This window comes from Ictalurus furcatus, chromosome 28 (genome assembly GCF_023375685.1).
Source record: "Ictalurus furcatus strain D&B chromosome 28, Billie_1.0, whole genome shotgun sequence".
Lineage (NCBI taxonomy): Eukaryota > Metazoa > Chordata > Actinopteri > Siluriformes > Ictaluridae > Ictalurus > Ictalurus furcatus.
This window is the reverse complement of record NC_071282.1, coordinates 11,651,248-11,669,160: the sequence shown is the minus strand read 5'-3', so window position 1 is coordinate 11,669,160 and position 17,913 is coordinate 11,651,248. Positions and strand designations below refer to the sequence as shown.

The 17,913-nt window shown below is 38.3% G+C and overlaps 2 protein-coding genes across 2 annotated transcripts in view; both read right to left on the bottom strand.

Annotated features, from left to right (window-relative positions):
- The window catches only part of ruvbl2 (RuvB-like AAA ATPase 2), a 15,843-nt gene extending 13,110 nt beyond the window's left edge, over positions 1-2,733 (bottom strand). The window contains exons 1-3 of the mRNA XM_053618423.1: positions 2,430-2,733; positions 1,692-1,746; positions 1,311-1,366 (exon numbers count right to left, since the gene is read on the bottom strand). Of these exons, the coding sequence (XP_053474398.1) occupies positions 1,311-1,366; positions 1,692-1,746; positions 2,430-2,441 (123 nt within the window). The 5' untranslated portion in view covers positions 2,442-2,733. The remainder of the gene's footprint in view (positions 1-1,310; positions 1,367-1,691; positions 1,747-2,429) is intronic.
- Positions 2,734-4,950: 2,217 nt separating this feature from the next.
- On the bottom strand, positions 4,951-17,516 carry LOC128603847 (protein spinster homolog 3-like). Its single transcript, XM_053618576.1, has 12 exons — positions 17,377-17,516; positions 17,204-17,269; positions 15,039-15,175; positions 14,738-14,889; positions 14,061-14,127; positions 12,158-12,300; positions 11,894-12,046; positions 11,316-11,505; positions 10,130-10,195; positions 9,946-10,044; positions 9,644-9,815; positions 4,951-7,320 (listed from the first exon to the last, which is right to left on the bottom strand). The coding sequence occupies exons 1-12, from the start codon at positions 17,396-17,398 to the stop codon at positions 7,277-7,279; spliced, it is 1,311 nt and encodes a 436-aa protein (XP_053474551.1). The 5' UTR covers positions 17,399-17,516; the 3' UTR covers positions 4,951-7,276.
- Positions 17,517-17,913: the final 397 nt, after the last annotated feature.

Genomic DNA, 17,913 nt, shown 5'->3' with positions numbered 1-17,913 from the left:
ATATTATATTATATTCTTATCTATATTTGATTATTTACACCAAGCCCAGCAAAGGATTTATAGCTTTCCCTCAACATTCTGTTCTATTTCACTGCTACTGTGTGTGAGACATATCCCTCCAAGGACCCGCTCTATGATTCAATGCTCTGCTAGGTAGCACAGCTATTACTTTTTGCTAGTTGAACAGTAACTCTTTTTTAATTAGTTGTTTCTTATAAAGTTTTAGGAAAACTCAGGACATCGCTGTTTTAGGCACTGTGTATGGCAACAGCAGATTACAAATTAAAGGTGCATCCCAAATCACGTACTTATGTACTATTCTATGCCATTTTGTAGCATAAATAGTGTGAGTAGTGTGTTCACACGGAAAACTCCAACAAGAAGAAGTGGACTTCTAGTAAAAAACAAACAAACAAACAAAACAAAACAAACAAACAAACAAAACAAAACAAAACAAACAGTCCCATGTATACCTTGGCACTTAAGAATGTGAAAATGTTCCAGTAAACCAAAAGAGAAAAAAAATGCTTCCTCTGTTGTCTTACACAATGTGCAGTTGACTGCAGCACCAGCTTCAGGTTCTAGTTCGAAATATTTTCAGACGAAACAGCGGTGGCACCGAGATTTCTGATGCTGCCAGAACTTTGTTGTCAAATGTCTTTGGTCTCAAAAATCAGCCACAAGTGTCTCATTATGCGTTCTAATTCCTAGTCTGTGCAACTTGTGATTTTATATGATTATTATTATAGACCAACCGATAATTGTTTTTACAGATATTTTTACCTGATATTTAAGCATTGTTCCATAAATGGATACCAGTTTTCTAATATTGGATCCACGGATAAATCTTGCGCCATCTTGTGGCCGTTTTGATAATTGCGTGAAGGACCACCATTGCAGCACTGCATCTGTTTTTTGTTTATTTGTTAGAATTATTTTTTATCGAAGCTTTTATTTAAATAAATAAATATAAATGACACACTTTAGTAACAGTGCACTTTATTTTTTGCACTCTTTCACATCCCTCTCTTTATTGGTGTAGAAATAAGAGTTTTGTATGCAGGGAGGAAGTGAAATTGACAAAATTGTTATAAATAAAACAGTTTGCTCAGTTCAGTGGTGTTGTAAACATTGCATTGAAAACAGAAGTAAAACAATAAATAAATAAATAAATATCGGTTCTGCATATCGTTTATCGGGCACATAAACACAAATAACAGGTATCGAGTACAAAAAATAATTATATTGCATATTATAATGCATTCAGCAGGTAGTTGTTCTGGTCCTGGCGGTGTGAGGAAGAGTCTTACCTGTCGTGGTTCCAAAGCATCATCCAAGCCAAGGCCTCGAATGTGTGAGTGTGCACCTGAGAGACACACAATCAACCATCAGTTTTTTAAACAGAGAATTGTAAGTATGCACTCGTGAGAGTTAACACGGTATTAAATTGTGTGGCAGTTGCAGCTTAGTGTTAAGGCATTGGACTTCTGACCAGAAGGTCATGAGTTCAAATCCCAGCACCATCAAGCGGCCACTGCTGGGCCCTTGAGCAAGACACTTAACCATCAACTGCTCAGTTGTATAAATGAGACAAGTCTCTCTGGATAAGTGCGTCTGCCAAATGCCATAAATATAAATGTAAAGTGTAAGGGCAAGGCTTGATCAAAGAAGCATGCACATTTTTCACTCACCGATTCTCTCGATCCTGGTGAGATCACGCACCTCCGGTACTTTTGTGGTTGTCATCTTTAACAATATTGAAGAAAAAAAATTATTACAAAATCATATATGCATTATAAACTATGTATAAAGAATGCATTTCAGCGCGCGCCACAACGCACCGCTAGCGACGTTGCCATAGCGACACTTCAACCACAACAGAAGTTTCTAGTACACAAAACTAGCCAAGCTACTTAACTCAGCGAATTAATTACGACATATAACTCATCAGACAGCAAGGTTTTTTTCTAAACAGGATAAAACAGTTGAAAACTAAAGCACTGTGTGCTCTGCTTTGCCTGCAGGAAGTGTAAAGTGAACGAGCATCTTCACGGCTTCCCAAAAACGTACCAGCTAGCTGCACAGCTAACATCGCTAGATAGCAACAGAAAAGCAGTAAACATTGATAGCATGTGTTAAGAGATCTAGCTCAGTTAGGTGGTACAAGAACGTATTTACATCTCCTACGCTGGTAGGGCTGATGATCACACATGGTTTACTTAAAGAAAGTTTAGCAAATTAGCATGAATTACATGTGCACCTAGGAAGAGCTAGTCACGTAGCTCGATAATTTCATCCAACGTCGTCACTTTGCCTTTTTCAACCATAAACACTATAAACAAACTAATATGAATAGTGCGATCTTTAAAACTACACCAGCCCAAACAAAAAAAGAGAGAAGTGTTGTGAAAGAGGCATGCATCTCTCACCTGAGCTGCCATGTTTTCTGAAGCGCGGCGGCGGTGCTTTCTAAATGGGAGCACAACAGAAATGTGTCCGGGTAGCAAAAAGGCCCCTGCACATGGGTTCCCTTTGGCAGCAAAGGTTCTATGTAGATCCCTTTCAAGAAGATAAACCCCTCAATTAGCCTAAAAAGTTTAGTAAGTGTTTCCAGGCAGTACAGTCTGATTGATGAGGCAGAGCTGACGTTAATCAGAATGTTGGTCCTGTTTGCAGACGCAACATCATACAAGTGCAACCCCAGGTATTAAACTGGAATAAAGTTGGTTTGGCGTTGGACGTTCGATATTCGCAGATATGCGGAAATTAAGGGACCGTCTCTAAAGTTACATACGACATTGTTAAACACGTTTCTAACTTCAATAGCATTTGAAGGGAATGACATACAGTCATATAACCAACTGTAAAGTGTTCATCTATGCGTCAGCTATAATGCATACCTTTTAGATTTTTGATATTTAATAAAATAAACTATTAAATAATATATAAATATTGCCATGTATTTTATTACTGCATGGGCTCATACACAAAATATACCATAATTTAAAGCTCAATAGCATTTGAAGGGAATGACGTACAGTCACACAACCAACTGTAAAGTGTTCATCTAGCTGTTTAGATTGTTGATATTTATTAAAATAAACTATTAAATCATATGTAAATTAGATATTAATTTCACTACAGAATGGGCTCATACACAAAATATGCCATTATTTAAAACTCAATAGCATTTGAAGGGAATGATGTACAGTCATGACCCCAACTGTAAAGGGTTCATCTAAATGTCAGGTATGACCACCCAGGATGGGTGATCTACTGTGGTGACCTCGAAACAGGAAACAGGGAAGTGGGATGAGCTGAAAGAGGGAATCTTTAGGGTATCAATATAGGAGTAGCAAGTGATTCCCAATTGAAGGAAGCTCCAAGCAGAAGTAGAGCATGCAGGGAGGTGCCGTGGCTTCGAGTCACAACAGTAAAGTCACAACCCTCTGTTACTAAGCCAATGATTTATTATCTGGGGGCTCACAATTAATTATGAAGAATCTTACTACATGAATGATTATAAATATGATGATATCAGCTGGATGGTTCGCTATCTATTAACATCCCAAAAATGCAAACTGGTAGAACACTTTCTGTCTACAAACAACGGCTAAAGATACCTTTATTTACATATATTATATTACATAATGTAGTATGTTGCAAGGGGATCAATCAAAAACTATATAAAATATAGATATAAATATAAAACTATCAACAAATGAAAAAATAAACAACTCTTCATATGAGTCGTTTATTTTTTCATTTGTTGATAGTTTTATATTTATTGTGTTTAAACGTGAATATGTCTATGAAATATTGGATTACTGTACTGTGTTGCTCTAAACATCATTCAAAGTCTTCCACCACCTTCATGTCCTTTTCTGAATGTGTTCCGCCGCGGATTAGCTGCACACCGCAACCACATCTTATATGAAATGGGGAATGATGCTTCTGTACTGCATATGGAGTCTGTGTGAACCAGGTCTCAGGCAAGAGAAAGGCGATCAACAAACCACATGAATTAGGGCAGGCAAGAGCAAGATGAGAAAAACCAGAAATGAGATCAAAAACCAGAAAAACAATCAATAAAGTACAACTTGTTATAGAAGCATGAAGTGTATACTATGCAAGGAGTGAGAGTCATTAAGTACTGTGGTTTGTAATTGAGTTCCGTGTGTGTGATCAGTAATTAGGTGAAAATGACAGAGTGGGTATGTTTCAACCAGCTCCCAAGTTCAGTAGTCAGGGCACTGATCAGGGAGTCAGCCATTTTAAGGGCTGTTTCAATGGCAAAAACTGGGGGTTCTTCTCAATACTCAAATTGATGCTTTCTCGCTCCTTCGTCCTCCAGCCCGTGACCCGGAAATCGATTGACGTCAACCATCTTGAAGTACATATCAGTTCTCTAATTGCTCCGCAAGTATGTGAGAAATGAGGAATGAGGAAGCTTCCAGAGGAGCTAGGAGCGAGGATACACTGGTTTATCCTATGCGGAAGTGTTTCTTGTTGAAAAACCTGACACACATATAAACTCCCCTCCTTATTTACATCTGCCACAATTTCAGCCAAAATGCCCTTTGATGATGTGATGGAATTTTGTGTGAAATCTAATTAAATAATAATATGCTTACAATGTGTATTGTAATGAATTGATCCTCGCATGTTTGGATATGCAAAGTTGCACAAAAGATGCGATAAATTATGTATTGTTCATTAATTCATTGTTGAATAACCCAGACATTTCACATATTATCAGTGCATTTTGCTTTATTAAGAATGTTTTTATTAACCAAACTCCAACAACATAATGGCACAGTACAGTCATCATTAACTGACGTCGCTTTGAAGTTAAGCTTGAGAGAGCCAGGATATTCCATTCGACTTGTTTCGATTCCTGTCTCCTCACATCGCATCCTTGCAGTCTCCAAAGGGGTGGAGCTAAGACGCAAGGAAAGGAAGCGAGGAAAGGAAACGAGGATGCACAAGAAAGAAATGAGAAGCACCCTGGAATGGTCGCTCCTAAAAAATCCCACAGTGCATCACAAAAACCAATGAGCATCGATGCTCACTATGTTCGTCATATTTTCTAAAGCTCGAAAAAGATGGGGGACAAAATATCAGCCAACTTCCGCTTACAAATGTAAGTAGCTTGTTATTGTTGATGTAGCTCTCAAATGATTACTTACATTAACAAATTTTAATTTTATTTGATGTTCTATATATGCGGTTTGAGTCTATCGGCTATTAAGGGTTTAATGATTTTATCCACTAGCTTGACTATGACTCTGCTTGAAATATTATGACAGAAATATGTGTGATTAAGCTAACAAATCTGTATAACATAAACCTTAAATATTTTGACGTTTTAATTTTTGGTGAGGTTTTATAACGCGAGTATGTAGTCATGTCACCAGAAATTCAGTTATCAGTGCCCCAATGTGTAGTGAGTCTTTAAGTCGTTACCAGTGCCCAAACGCGTGTACACAATATACTGATTCACCACCTACTGAACTAGGGAGCTGGTTGAGACATACCCAGTGTAATGGCTGTGAGTTGTAGTGCTCGGCAGCCACATTTGTAGGCCACGCTGTACTCTGGGAATTGTAGTTTGATACCGATTCTGATGTTGACATGGCACAAATAGACATTTCTACTGAATATTTCTGCTGAACATTTCTGCTGAACATTTCTGCTGAACATTTCTGCTGAACTAAACATTTCTGCTGAACATTTCTGCTGAACATTTCTGCTGAACACGTCTACCAAACATGTCTGCTGAACATCACCTTTTTTCTTCTCTCCTCCCCTCCCTTTCCCAAATATTCCATTGAGAAGAAAAAAAACAAAAACAAATTGAGCAACACACAGCAGTAAACATTCACAGGTTTTTTTTCTTTTTATACTAACAAAGGAAAACAAAATTAAAAGTACCTGCCCCTCGCCCCCCTGGCTCATCATGGCTACCCAATAACTATCGCTGGTTATAAAGATATTGTAAGACCCAACAACAGGCACAAAAATTTAAGTGGGAATTGTCTGTAACTCCATAAAGTATACGATAAAGGGGTACCATTTATAAAAAAAACTTGTCCGTACAACCCTTCATCGTATACCTTATTTTCTCGAGTTTTAGAAAAAACATCACGTCCTTTGCCACTGGGAGATAGATGGGTATTTAACAGACTTCCAATGCAACAGTAGGGAACGTCTTGCTATAAGGGATGTGAAAGCAATAACATCCTTTTGTATCGAGCTCAATGGAACTGAGTCATCAGGAATCCCAAATACAGCAATCAATGGGCAAGGTTTTAAATCTACCCCGAGAATAGTGGACATGATGGTAAAAAAAAACAGACCAAAAACCATGGAGATCAGGGAAGAAGAAAAACATATGGCCAAGATGGCAGGGAGAGCCATGGCATTTATCACACTTGTCCTCTATGTCCGGATACATCACAGAAAGTCTCGACTTGGACAGATGGACTCTGTTTAAAACTTTGAACTGTATAAGTCCAAGACGAGCAAAAGAAGTGGTAGACTGTACCCTCCCTATAGCACGTTCCCAACACTCCTCACTTATCTGTACTCCTAACTCCGTTTCCCACGCATTCCTAATTTTGTTACTCGACTCACTACCTAGCGCCAGAAAAAAATCATAAATCCTAGAAATCATTCCTCTCTGATATGGATTGTTTGAAAACAAGCTTTCCCAAGCCTGTTCAGGAGGCGCAGAGAGGAAATCAGGAAAACATCTAGAAACGAAATTCCGAATTTGAAAATATCGAAAAAAAAATGCGTCACAGGGAGGTCATAAGTGGATGCCAGATTGGCAAAGCTATCAAACACACCATCGGCATACAAATCTCTAACTTGTTTAATACCCTTGTCATACCATACTGAAAATGTGGAGTCCAAACACGATTGAGGAAATAGATGGTTGTTAACTAAAGGACCACAAACAATCCTTAATGAAACTGTTTTTTTTTTATACTGATCTCCTTAATTCAGGATATCAAATAAGGATGTCTGAGAACCCTGGTAGTTGTTACGGCTGGTGGGATTAAAGATACTCCTAAAGTATATACATTGACATACTCATAGACATAGAAAATACCATTTGACAAAACTGCACTGTATGTAACTGCGCAATGGTCCATAAAAAACAACAACAATAAAAATAGTATTAAAACATGTTTACAGATATGCCTATGAACTTCAGTGGTTAAATTTTTCTACATTAGTTTCAATGTGCTATTGAGCGTGCGCTTATAGGTCATGTTGACTCGGTGATGGGTTCAGCTTGGTCTGGAGTTTCTCCTGGAAGACAAACACATGCAAAGAATAAGCATAAACTGTCTCTATATGTAGACTTTGCACTGCCATGTGTGATAATAGCAGGATTTAATATTAAAGTAAAACAATATTGTAGGAGTGTGGATGAGGGGCAGGTTAAATGTGCTGGCCTTCACACCCCTGACTGCAGGCATGTGAGCCAGAAGGAAATAGGTTCCCTCATCAGTGAATATAAATCTGATCATTTGTATTTATGATGCACAAGTCTACAGTGGTGCTGTAAAGTTTGTGAACCCTTTAGCATTTTCTATATTACTGTATAAATATGGCCTAAAATGACTTGGAGGAATTTTAGCCCATTCCTCAGTACAGAAAATTTCAGCTCTGGGATGTTGTGAATGAACATGAACTGCTTGCTTCAGGTCCTTCCACAACATTTCTACTGGATTAAGGTCAAGACTTTGACTTGGCCATTCCAAAACATTAACTTTCTTCTTCTATAACTATTCTTTGATAGAACGACTTGTGTGCTTAGGGTCATTATCTTGCTGCATGACCTACTTTCTCTTGAGATTCACTTCATGGACAGATGTCCTGACATTTTCCTTTAGGATTTGCTGGTATAATTCATAATTCATTGTTCCATCAATGATGGCAAGATGTCCTGACCCAGATGCTGCAAAACAGGTCCAAACCATGATACTACCACCACCGTGTTTCACAGATTGGATAAGGTTCTTATGCTGGAATGCAGTATCCTTCCATTAGACTTCTGGCTTGTCCAAGTGATCTTTAACAAACTGCAGACAGGCAGTTTTAGGTCATATTTTGCAGATAAATCGAACAATTCTCACTCAATTATCACAATCTTTCAAGCACCACTATATTTCTATATCATGTTTGGTGTTGGGCAGGTGCAGCAGGTAGCATTGTTGTCTCACAGCTCAGAGTTTTGCATACCCACCTCCCAAAAACATACTTAAGTGCTATACTATACTATACTATACTTAGCTATACTAAATTGCCCCAGATGTGAGTGAGTAGGTGTGCGCATGGTGCTCTGTAATGGACTGGCATCCCATCTAGGGTGTATTCCTGCCTCATGCCCAGGGATAGGCTCCAGTTCAGTTACTGAAGATGAATGAATGAATAATTTTATTAATAACACACTCATTTGGATGTTGCACCTAGTTCCATTGTTGGTCATAGGTAGCAGAGGGAGAACTTACAGTGCCCACAGTATTTTGCACTGAAGTAAAAAGAATGAAAATTGAAAATGAAAACCACACATGAGTATAGTATTTAAATAAAAAGTCAGGTCCTTACAAGCACTACATCCACGGTTGCTATGACATAAAAAAAAAGTGGCATAGCTACAAGGATAAAAGAACATTTTTCATTTAATTATCTGTCAATGCTTTTTAAATGGGATGAATTTCTGTTTTAAAATCCCTGAAATAAAAGACTTCTCTTAGATGACTGATTACATTTACATAGGTTGGTATTTGGGTCAAATACAATTTTAAATTAGCATTTTTCCCATTTGTAAGAAAATTTCTCTGTACTTCTGTATAAAAGTGATTCAGGGAGGGTTACGTAAGGAACTCAGGAAGTCACTAGATGTCACCAAATAATACCCATGGGTTTGGACATATCACAAGGCATCACATCTGAGGTGAAATTTAGCCAGAAATCCTGCATGCTAAATTAACTAGCTAGCTAACTTGGCTAATGTGAGTGATATGAACAAAACAGTTTTGATTGTTATGGAATACTATGACAGGTTTAGCTAGCATTAAATAAATTGTTCAGAATGTCACGCAGATCGAGATTCAGATACTGAAATCTCACTCATGTCTATCTTTAACAAAAGCTAGCTAGTTTACTAGCAGTTAACTAGCTGGCTAGCTGTTTGAAATGGAAGGAGAATGGCATATTCATGTAAATTGAAAGACCCTGTTTTTTTAAAGTCTAAAACAACTTATTGTTTTACTTTACTACATTTTTTATCTCAACATTATATAACAATACTACTACTACTACTACTACTACTACTAATAATAATAATAATAATAATAATATTGGTCTATCCATGCATCTAACTAAGCCAAAATGACTAATAATATGAGCAATCATGAGGGTTTTTTGTTGGATTTCATCAAAAATCCTTTCACATTTTTTCACATACCATTCACACCACATTGATCACTGCACAACTCCATCACTACACTCTTTCATTCTTGCTCTGAAGTGAGTAGAACTGGTGCCCCAAGCAAAAAAAAAACAAAACAAAACAAAACAAAACAAAAAAAACACCTATACATTCATTCACACAATTTGGTGTTACCTTTCATCAGCATCTCAGCAGCTTTCCTGTCCTCTTTGATATATAGGGCAGTCAGGAGGAAGAAAATGCCTCCCAGAACACCGATGAAAGGGCACAGGATGACGCTGTACTCTAGACTGCGGAACCTCCAGTCAGCAGAGTCGGGTTTAAGCTTACTCAGAGCATCTGAGACCTGAATGGTAAAAGTCACAGACACTGGTATGCATTTCATAATTCTATGCATACATTTCTCATACTCTTAGGCTTTTTTAAATTTTATCCTATAAACTTGCAGTATGTATGTATGTGCAATATGTACTTACTATGCCAATAAGATATGGACTTCCTGCATCACCAAGTAGGTGACATGTTAAAATCTGTAAAGCTTCCGCTGTTGCCCTTCGGGTTGGTATAACAACATACTAAAATATAAAGAAAAGGAAAAGTTTTATTGGAGGTTTTTTTTCCAACTCCACAATTTGTTATGCACCATGAAGCAACTCTTACCAGTAAGATGTCAGCTAGAATGGCCCAGTTCAGAGAAAGTAGGATTTCTCCAAAACCAATAAAAGTCTGAAAGAGAAAATATGAAAAAATGCTGGTTGGAGATGATATACTGCAAGTGATTGAAAAACTGTGATTTATATGACAGTCCCTCCAGGATTTAGAATGAAAAATTACTGCAGATTTTCCACGGATTTGGGCCAAGACATGTCAAGTGACATTATCTCAATTTGTGTTCAGCCAAAGCAGTCTTCGATTCACGTGCGTCGAACATGAGTACAGCTAAAAGGTCTCATTTCCAACAAACATCACTGAGAAAGACTGCGCAAAACAATTTTGTGCAATTGCAATTTAGCCAATTGAAGTAGTTTTTCGAGAAAAAAAAAAGGCACAATAACATTTGCAAATTACATCACAAATTTTGAACAAAAGTTGCAGCAAAATCAAACATTTTTGGCTGCAACAATCACAAAAAACGCTGCAAAATCCTGTTTGGACAGACATGAACACAGTTCTCTAAAACAAAATTTTATGTGCAAATCAGTGAAGGCTCGTTAGTTTCAGAGTCAGACAAATTGTTTGTACGTGTTTCTGGCTACTAGCTTTACAATCTTGAAAGTTACAGTTTTATTGGTTCTCGAACAGGAAAAAGAACTTTCGAACGCCGTGATGCAATGATGGAAGACATGGTCACTGGGTTGAAAAAACATTCAACATTCTGTCCTGTTTACTGAATAAATGTACCAGGCCCTCTCTCTCTCTGTTCAGGTCTGGCTCACAAGACAGTATAAGCAAACTGTTTGTGCCCCAGTAGCAATCTGTGGGCCCCCTACCAAATCTTGAGTTATGACTTTACTTTTGTCAAAAATTGTCCCTGAAGTTGGGGTCAGAGCCATGATACAGCACACCTGGAGCAGATGGACAGTGCTGATGCTTGAACCCCTGCCCTTAACCGCTGATCCACCCATGAAACCACTGAGCCACCACTGTGTGTGTATATATATGTCCATAATTACATAATGGTACCTAATTAGCTAACTAGCCTGTACAAAAATGCTAACATTTGCTGAAGGTACTTTACTTTACAATGCCTCATATCTTTCTTAGGACCTTCCAAAAGACCTCCCAGTTAAGCCATCAGCAATGTTTGAAGTAAGCAGAAAAGTTGATCAGGTCTAAGGTTACTTACATATGTGGCAGGAATGCTGATGGATGCCAGGAACATGGCGATCCACAAGCAAGGAGCAGAACTGAGCATTCCCACAGCACAGATGAGAGGGTCAGCATTGGCCACTTTGTCTCTCAGCTGCCTAGATATTAAGGATCCGATGAAAACGCCAACAATACCCGTCACCACCGTGATTCCCCCAAAGACAAAACTGTGCCAACAAAGAAACAACAGAATACAGAGTGACCTTTGACTTAAAACACCATGCACACTTCGATATGCATTCTCAAACAATTTAAAAAAGTCTAAAAAGTTTGACTTTACAACCCAACTGATTAATTTCATAACTTCATCATAACATGTATATTTAATGAAAGTTCTTTGTAGAATTTTGTACGTTTTTTTATATGTATAATCATCATTAATTTTATACATATAATCATCATTAATACTTTACCTGGACAAGTTGGTAGTGAACTCAGTCGTGTTACTTTTTGTCCCACTAAGGTTTCTGAGTCTTATTCTTATTGTACATGCTTACACTGCATTCAAAGAAACTGCTTTAGAAGATGGAGGTCTTGATGTGACCATGCGTGTACCTGTCCGAAGGGTCACATGGTTCTTCTGAGCACGGAGGAGTGATGCCCTGGATGACTCGAGCCCGAGACATAAAGGTGGGTGTCCAGAAAGCCAATGCACCTGTGACAAAAGCCATGGCAGTCACTCCCAGAGTGGACCACACAAAGCTCCGGCTAATAAAAACAACAACAACAACAACCGCACACTCAAAATGGGTGATTATGGACCATCTGGGAACTTTTCATAACCTTTATGCTTTCATTTGTCTTTTTAGTTTTACCCACTTCCTGAGTAGATATTTGATGTCCTCTAGATAAGACGTGTGCTCTATGCATGCTTCTCCGTCTGTTTCGGAGGCGCCTCGTGGAGGGTTGGGGGTCAGGAATACTAGAAGTATCAACCCCAGTATCGTCAGAATTGAGTTCAGCTGCGACAAAACACACAGAGCCTCATTCAATGCCTTAGACTAGAAGTGCGTTAGACGCTGCTCTAATGCTCCAATTTTTACTGCTTCTTACTATGTTTTCAGTTGGTAAACAAAGCTGTCAGTAAATCAGAGAAATGCATAACTTACTCTTAGCTTGTTACTGATGTTGGTACTTAAATAAAGAGACAAACATACAACCCCAATTCCAAAAAGTTGGGACAATATGGAAAAAAAAAGAGTCATCTGAAAATTCAATTCATCATGTACTATATTGAAAACACATCATTAAGACATTATTTGATGTTTTACTTTGTGAATTAAATAAATTTTTGAAAATATACACTCATTTAAAATCTGATGACTGCAACATACTCCAAAAAAGTTGGTACAGTCAACTGTTTACCACTGTGTAACAGCACCTTTTCTTTTAATAACACTTATTAAGTGTTTGGGTGCTGAAGACACCAGTTGGGTAAGTTTAGCAAGCGGAAATTTCCCCCATTCATCCATTATGCATTTCTTCAGCTGTGCAACTGTATGGGGCCTTATTTTGTGCTTCATAATGTGCCACACATTCTCAATGGGAGACAGGTCAGGACTGCAGGCAAGTCATGCTAGCACCCGCACTCTCTTACGCAACCATGCACTTGTAATCCGGGCAGAATGTGGTTTGGTGTTGTTCTGCTCTGGATAGCAGCATATGTTGCTCCAGAATGTGTACATATCTTTCTGCTCTCACAGATATACAAGTTACCCATGCCATGGGCACCGACTCACCCCCATACCATGACAGACACTGTATTTTGGACCTGACTCTGATAACATGAAACACTGATAACAATGGTCCTTTTCCACTTTGATCCGGAGAACACAACGGCTGTTTTGTCCAAAAACTATTTGAAATGTTGACTCGTCAGACCACAAAACACGATCTCACTGTGCTACTGTCCATCTCAGATGAGAATGAGCCCAGAGAAGTCAGTGATGCTTCTGGACAGTGTTGATGTATGTCTTCTGCTTTGCATAGTAAAGCCTTAACTTGCATCTGTGGATGCAGCGGCGAATGGTGTTAACTCACACAGGTTTACCAAAGTATTCCCAAGCCCATGTCAGGATATGCATTACAGAATCATGACGGGTTTTAAGACAGTGACGTCTGAGGGATCAGAGATCACGTGCATTCAGAAGTGGTTTTCAGTCTTGCCCTTTAAACACCGAGATTTGACCGGATTCCATGAATCTTTTAATTATATTGTGCACTGTAGAAGGTGAAATGCCCAAAATCCTACCGATTTGTGTTTGGGGAATGTTGTTTTCAAATTGTTGGATTATTTGCTGACACATCTGTTGGCAGATTGGCGAGCCTTGACCCATCCTTGCTCTTGAAGGACTAGGCCTTTTTCGGATGCTCCTTATATACTATGATTAGACGATTGCCTCACCCGTTTCACATCAACTTCTTATTTCAACTTGTCACATCGCTATTAGTCCTAAATTGCCCCTGTCCCAACTTTTTTGGAATGTGTTGCATGCATCAATTTCAAAATAAACGTTTATCTTCAAAAAACTATGCAGTGGATTAGGTAAAACATCAAATACCTTATCTTTATACCTTTTTTGTTTATATACATCAAAGTACATGTACAAATCACTCCTCTTTGTTTTTATTAGCATTTTCCATACTGTCCTAACTTTTTCGGAATTGGGGTTGTACAATATTATAATTCTAGAAGGAAAATAATGTTTAAGAAGTGTCTTACCCTAAGGGCCCAACGCCAGTCTCCTGTAGCAGTAGCGATTGTGGCTCCCAGAATGTACCCAAGACCACTTCAGTTTAGAAACAATTTGGACAAAAGTTTTTTTTAATTAATCCATTTATACTCAGACTAAGTTTCCTTCATTTAGTGCTCCAAATCTGAAAACAGAAGTTTTCCGTAAAAAAACATTGGAAAGAGTCTCCAGTGTCAGTGCTTTACAACAGTCAGATGTTGTATTCCTTAGACAGAACCACCTTATAAAGAATACGACTACTATAATATGCACTTCTTGAAACCCTTTCTGAAAGGAAAACACTACTGTAGGGTTATATGTAGAACCTTTAATGGTTCTTCTGGAAAACTTCTTGATTTAACATTTTCTTTCTGAGTATTGTGGGTTTTCTGCTGTTTTTATTGAGTTTTTCTCCACAAAATTCTACAGAAAACTATAATCTTCTGATAGACAACAGAACAGTGTCCTGACACCTAATTTAAGTTTTTTCTTTTTTCATCAGCCATTTCCCAGTCTTTGTGCAAAATGTGTTTAGGTAATTCATTAAAGCCTAAAAAATAGTATATTTTTATTTCGCACTTGTCAGGGCTTGCATTAAGATTTGAGGCTAAAACTGTTGGTTTAACTCTTTTTACATCTATTCACACATTATTTATAAAATCCTCACCTTCCAACAGGGATGAAGATATAGAAGAAGGTGATCATAAGAGTTCTTTGGGAGCCAGTGAACAGGTCTCCAATAATGGTTGGAGCTATTGTGCAGTAATTGGCCTCTCCAGCACCAGCCAAAGCTCGCATGAGGACCAGCACCCAGAAATACTACAGGACATAATGGATAGACTGGTGTGATGAGAAGTTAGTATATATTACTATGTCACCTGTAGTGTAAGAAATGTTGGTTAAAATGTTGCACAACATTTAAGAAAGCTTAGTTAAGTATGAGACCTAAACCAGAAGTACAGCTGTACCTCTGCCGTGACGAAAGAGCTGCCCATTGTTGTGACAATCCATGTGATCATCCCGCCCACCATGATCAGTTTTCTGTTGTAACGGTCTCCAAGGTACCCGAAGACTGGAGCCAGCAGCATGAAGCTGCAAATAAAAACTGTAAATGGATCAGCATTTTGCCAAAGGAGGCCATGTTTTTCATGCAATTACAGTAGATCCCTGAGTTATTCATTTACAGCACCAAGCTGTACTTTTTAAATATCAAGCCACTCATATAAAACACATGGCCCATAATGAAAAATGTATGAAAGCACTGAACATATACAGTATGCATACTTTACTATGTTATATAGTGACAATATGCTCATTTTAATTTGAACTAAGCCTTGCTGTTAGAACACTTTGTCCACAAAAATACAAACATAACTGTACACACGAACACATCATTGCAGTTGCACTTGCAGAATGCTTAGAATTCTGAGCTTGACCCATTTTGCATCATGTTTAATATCTACCCACAGATTTTCAATGGTGTTAAAGTCAGGGGACTTGTGAGGGCCATTCCAAAAATTTCAGCTTGAGTTTCTTGTAGTAGTGCATGGTGGATTTTGAGAAATGTTTTGGATCATTGTTCTGTTGGAGAAGCCAATCTCTTTTCAGCTTTGCTGAATTTGCTGATAATTACTGGAGTCCATTCTTCCATCTACCTGTCCAATGTTTTCTGTACCCCTGGCTACCACACAGCTCCAAAACATAATAGATACAACCCCACGCATAACAGTTGGAAAAGTGTTCTTTTTATCGAATACTGCTACTTGCTTTCTACAACATACCTTTGGTGATTGGGGCCATTATTATATTACTTCTTCACCAGTACACAGCAATGCCTCTGGCCTAACCCTAGTTTTGTGATGAGGTCACAGTTAAGGATTTCTTGTGAAAAAATACTTGTACATGCAGATCATGTTTGTGCAAATAATACTGCAGAGTAGAACAGTACACCACCGATCCTGCATCAGAGAAACCTTCCTGCAAGTCCTTAGTGTCAGATGGGGATTTGTTTTGCCTTTCTGCCCAGCATACCGGCACTTCTTGGTGCTCCAGATCTTTGCTTGATTTATACAGTTTCCCTTAACTGCTATTTCTTTATGGCATTTCCTACGGTGGACTTTATGAGCTGGAAGCACTTTGACATGTTTTTATAACCTTCCTCTGCTTTGGAAGCATCAATTAAATTCATTTTCAAATCCGCAGTCAGCTGCTTAGAGGAGCCCATGATTGTGGATTGTCAGCACAAGGTTTGAAGAGTCTGAGAATTTATTATGCTTTACTATTGTTATTGCTAATGACAATCCTTGCCCTGCTTAACGAGTTCTAATGAGTCAATTAAGGCCTAACAAGAACTTGAAGGGTGTCCAAACATTTGCACATGCCACATTTACTGTTTTGGTTTCCTTTTTTTTCTGCTTTTATGTTCATGAAATGTAAAGTAACGGTCCATTAACATTTGCAGAAAGAAAATTTTATTATGCTGCAGAAATCCAAAATTAAACAAAATATGTAATTTGGCCAGGGGTGCCCATAGTTTTGCATATAACGGTATGGTTTCCACTGAATGGACAAAAATATTTTAAGGACATGCAATTTTCTTGAAATCTAATTTCTTGTCAGAAAATGTATTTTGTGAGCTATATTTCTTCCCTGTCACAGAACGGATCAATTCTGACCAGATTTGGACAAAATGAGCATTTAGTATCAAATGTCTAAATAATGATACTTGTTCTGTGCTAGGATGTATATTTTTGAATCTACAGAAATTTCATCCACCATCTGGAAAATGACTGTGTAACACATTGCACTCAATGAACTTATTACAGTAAACCACCTGACAGTTTCATATCAACATTGCAAACACATCTGACTGTAACTATGCAGTTTTTGCAAGCTCAGACTGTATTCCCTACATCAAGCCATGTCATACTTAACAAGCAGCTATATTCTGTTATTTAAAAATGAGTGTACAGGTTATGAGAAGGTGACTATGCATTGTGTAGGAGTTAACAGGAAGTCGTCTTGTAATGAGAGCTCTAACACCAGATACTGTATCACACCACACATTTAACAATGATAGGCTCTTAAAGGCACAGATAGATATTCTGTTTGATTGGATATGTAAAGCTGATACCTGTCTGTAATAGTCCAGATGTGCTGTCACTGATGCCAAAGTATTTCTGGAGGCTAGACAGAACTCCTGAAATCCAGAAGAGGATGTGTGTTAGATATAAAGCCCAATGGTTCAGAAGCTTTTCGGTTCCTTCTAACTCTCCTAATACTTAGGAGTTGAGCTTCCTCATTTACCTGCGATCGTGTAGCGGTCCATGTAGTTGAGCAGGTTCACGTAGCACAGCACAGCCACGGCAACGTAAGATCTCCGGCGAGAGAGCTTGCTGTCGTTTACATTGGTGGTGAAAGTTTGGTTCTCTTCTGGCTTGCTGTTTATGGAGTTATCGTGGCAGTTCACATTCATGGATGAGCTCAAACTTATTTTTTCTTGAGGCCCAAATGAGCTTTCATGGGTTTCTTCCTCCATGTTGAAGAACAGTTTTCACACGTCTGCTGGAGGAGAAAAGTTTAAAAAGCCTAAATTCAGTTTAAATGTGGTAGACAGTATTTAAAGGAAATTCCTTCTCCTTCTGAGCACTAATGAAACTGAAAAAGTCATGCCTTGTCCATTCCTGTCCGCTGACGACCGTACTGCAGCTTATTACCTTTGTGGAATGGAATTATTCATATATTCATCTTCAGTAAGTGCTTTATCCTGTCAGGATTCTGCAGAGTCTATCCCAGGAACACTGGCAGTGAAGTGGGAATACACCCTGAATAGGATGGCAGTCT

Coding starts and splice junctions, on each gene's coding strand:
- LOC128603847 (XM_053618576.1), bottom strand. CDS start 17,398: ATGGACCGCTACACGATCGCAG. Junction 17,270..17,376: donor GGACCGCTACACGATCGCAG/GTAAATGAGGAA, acceptor TCTGGATTTCAG/GAGTTCTGTCTAGCCTCCAG. Junction 10,045..10,129: donor TTCTAGCTGACATCTTACTG/GTAAGAGTTGCT, acceptor TTTATATTTTAG/TATGTTGTTATACCAACCCG.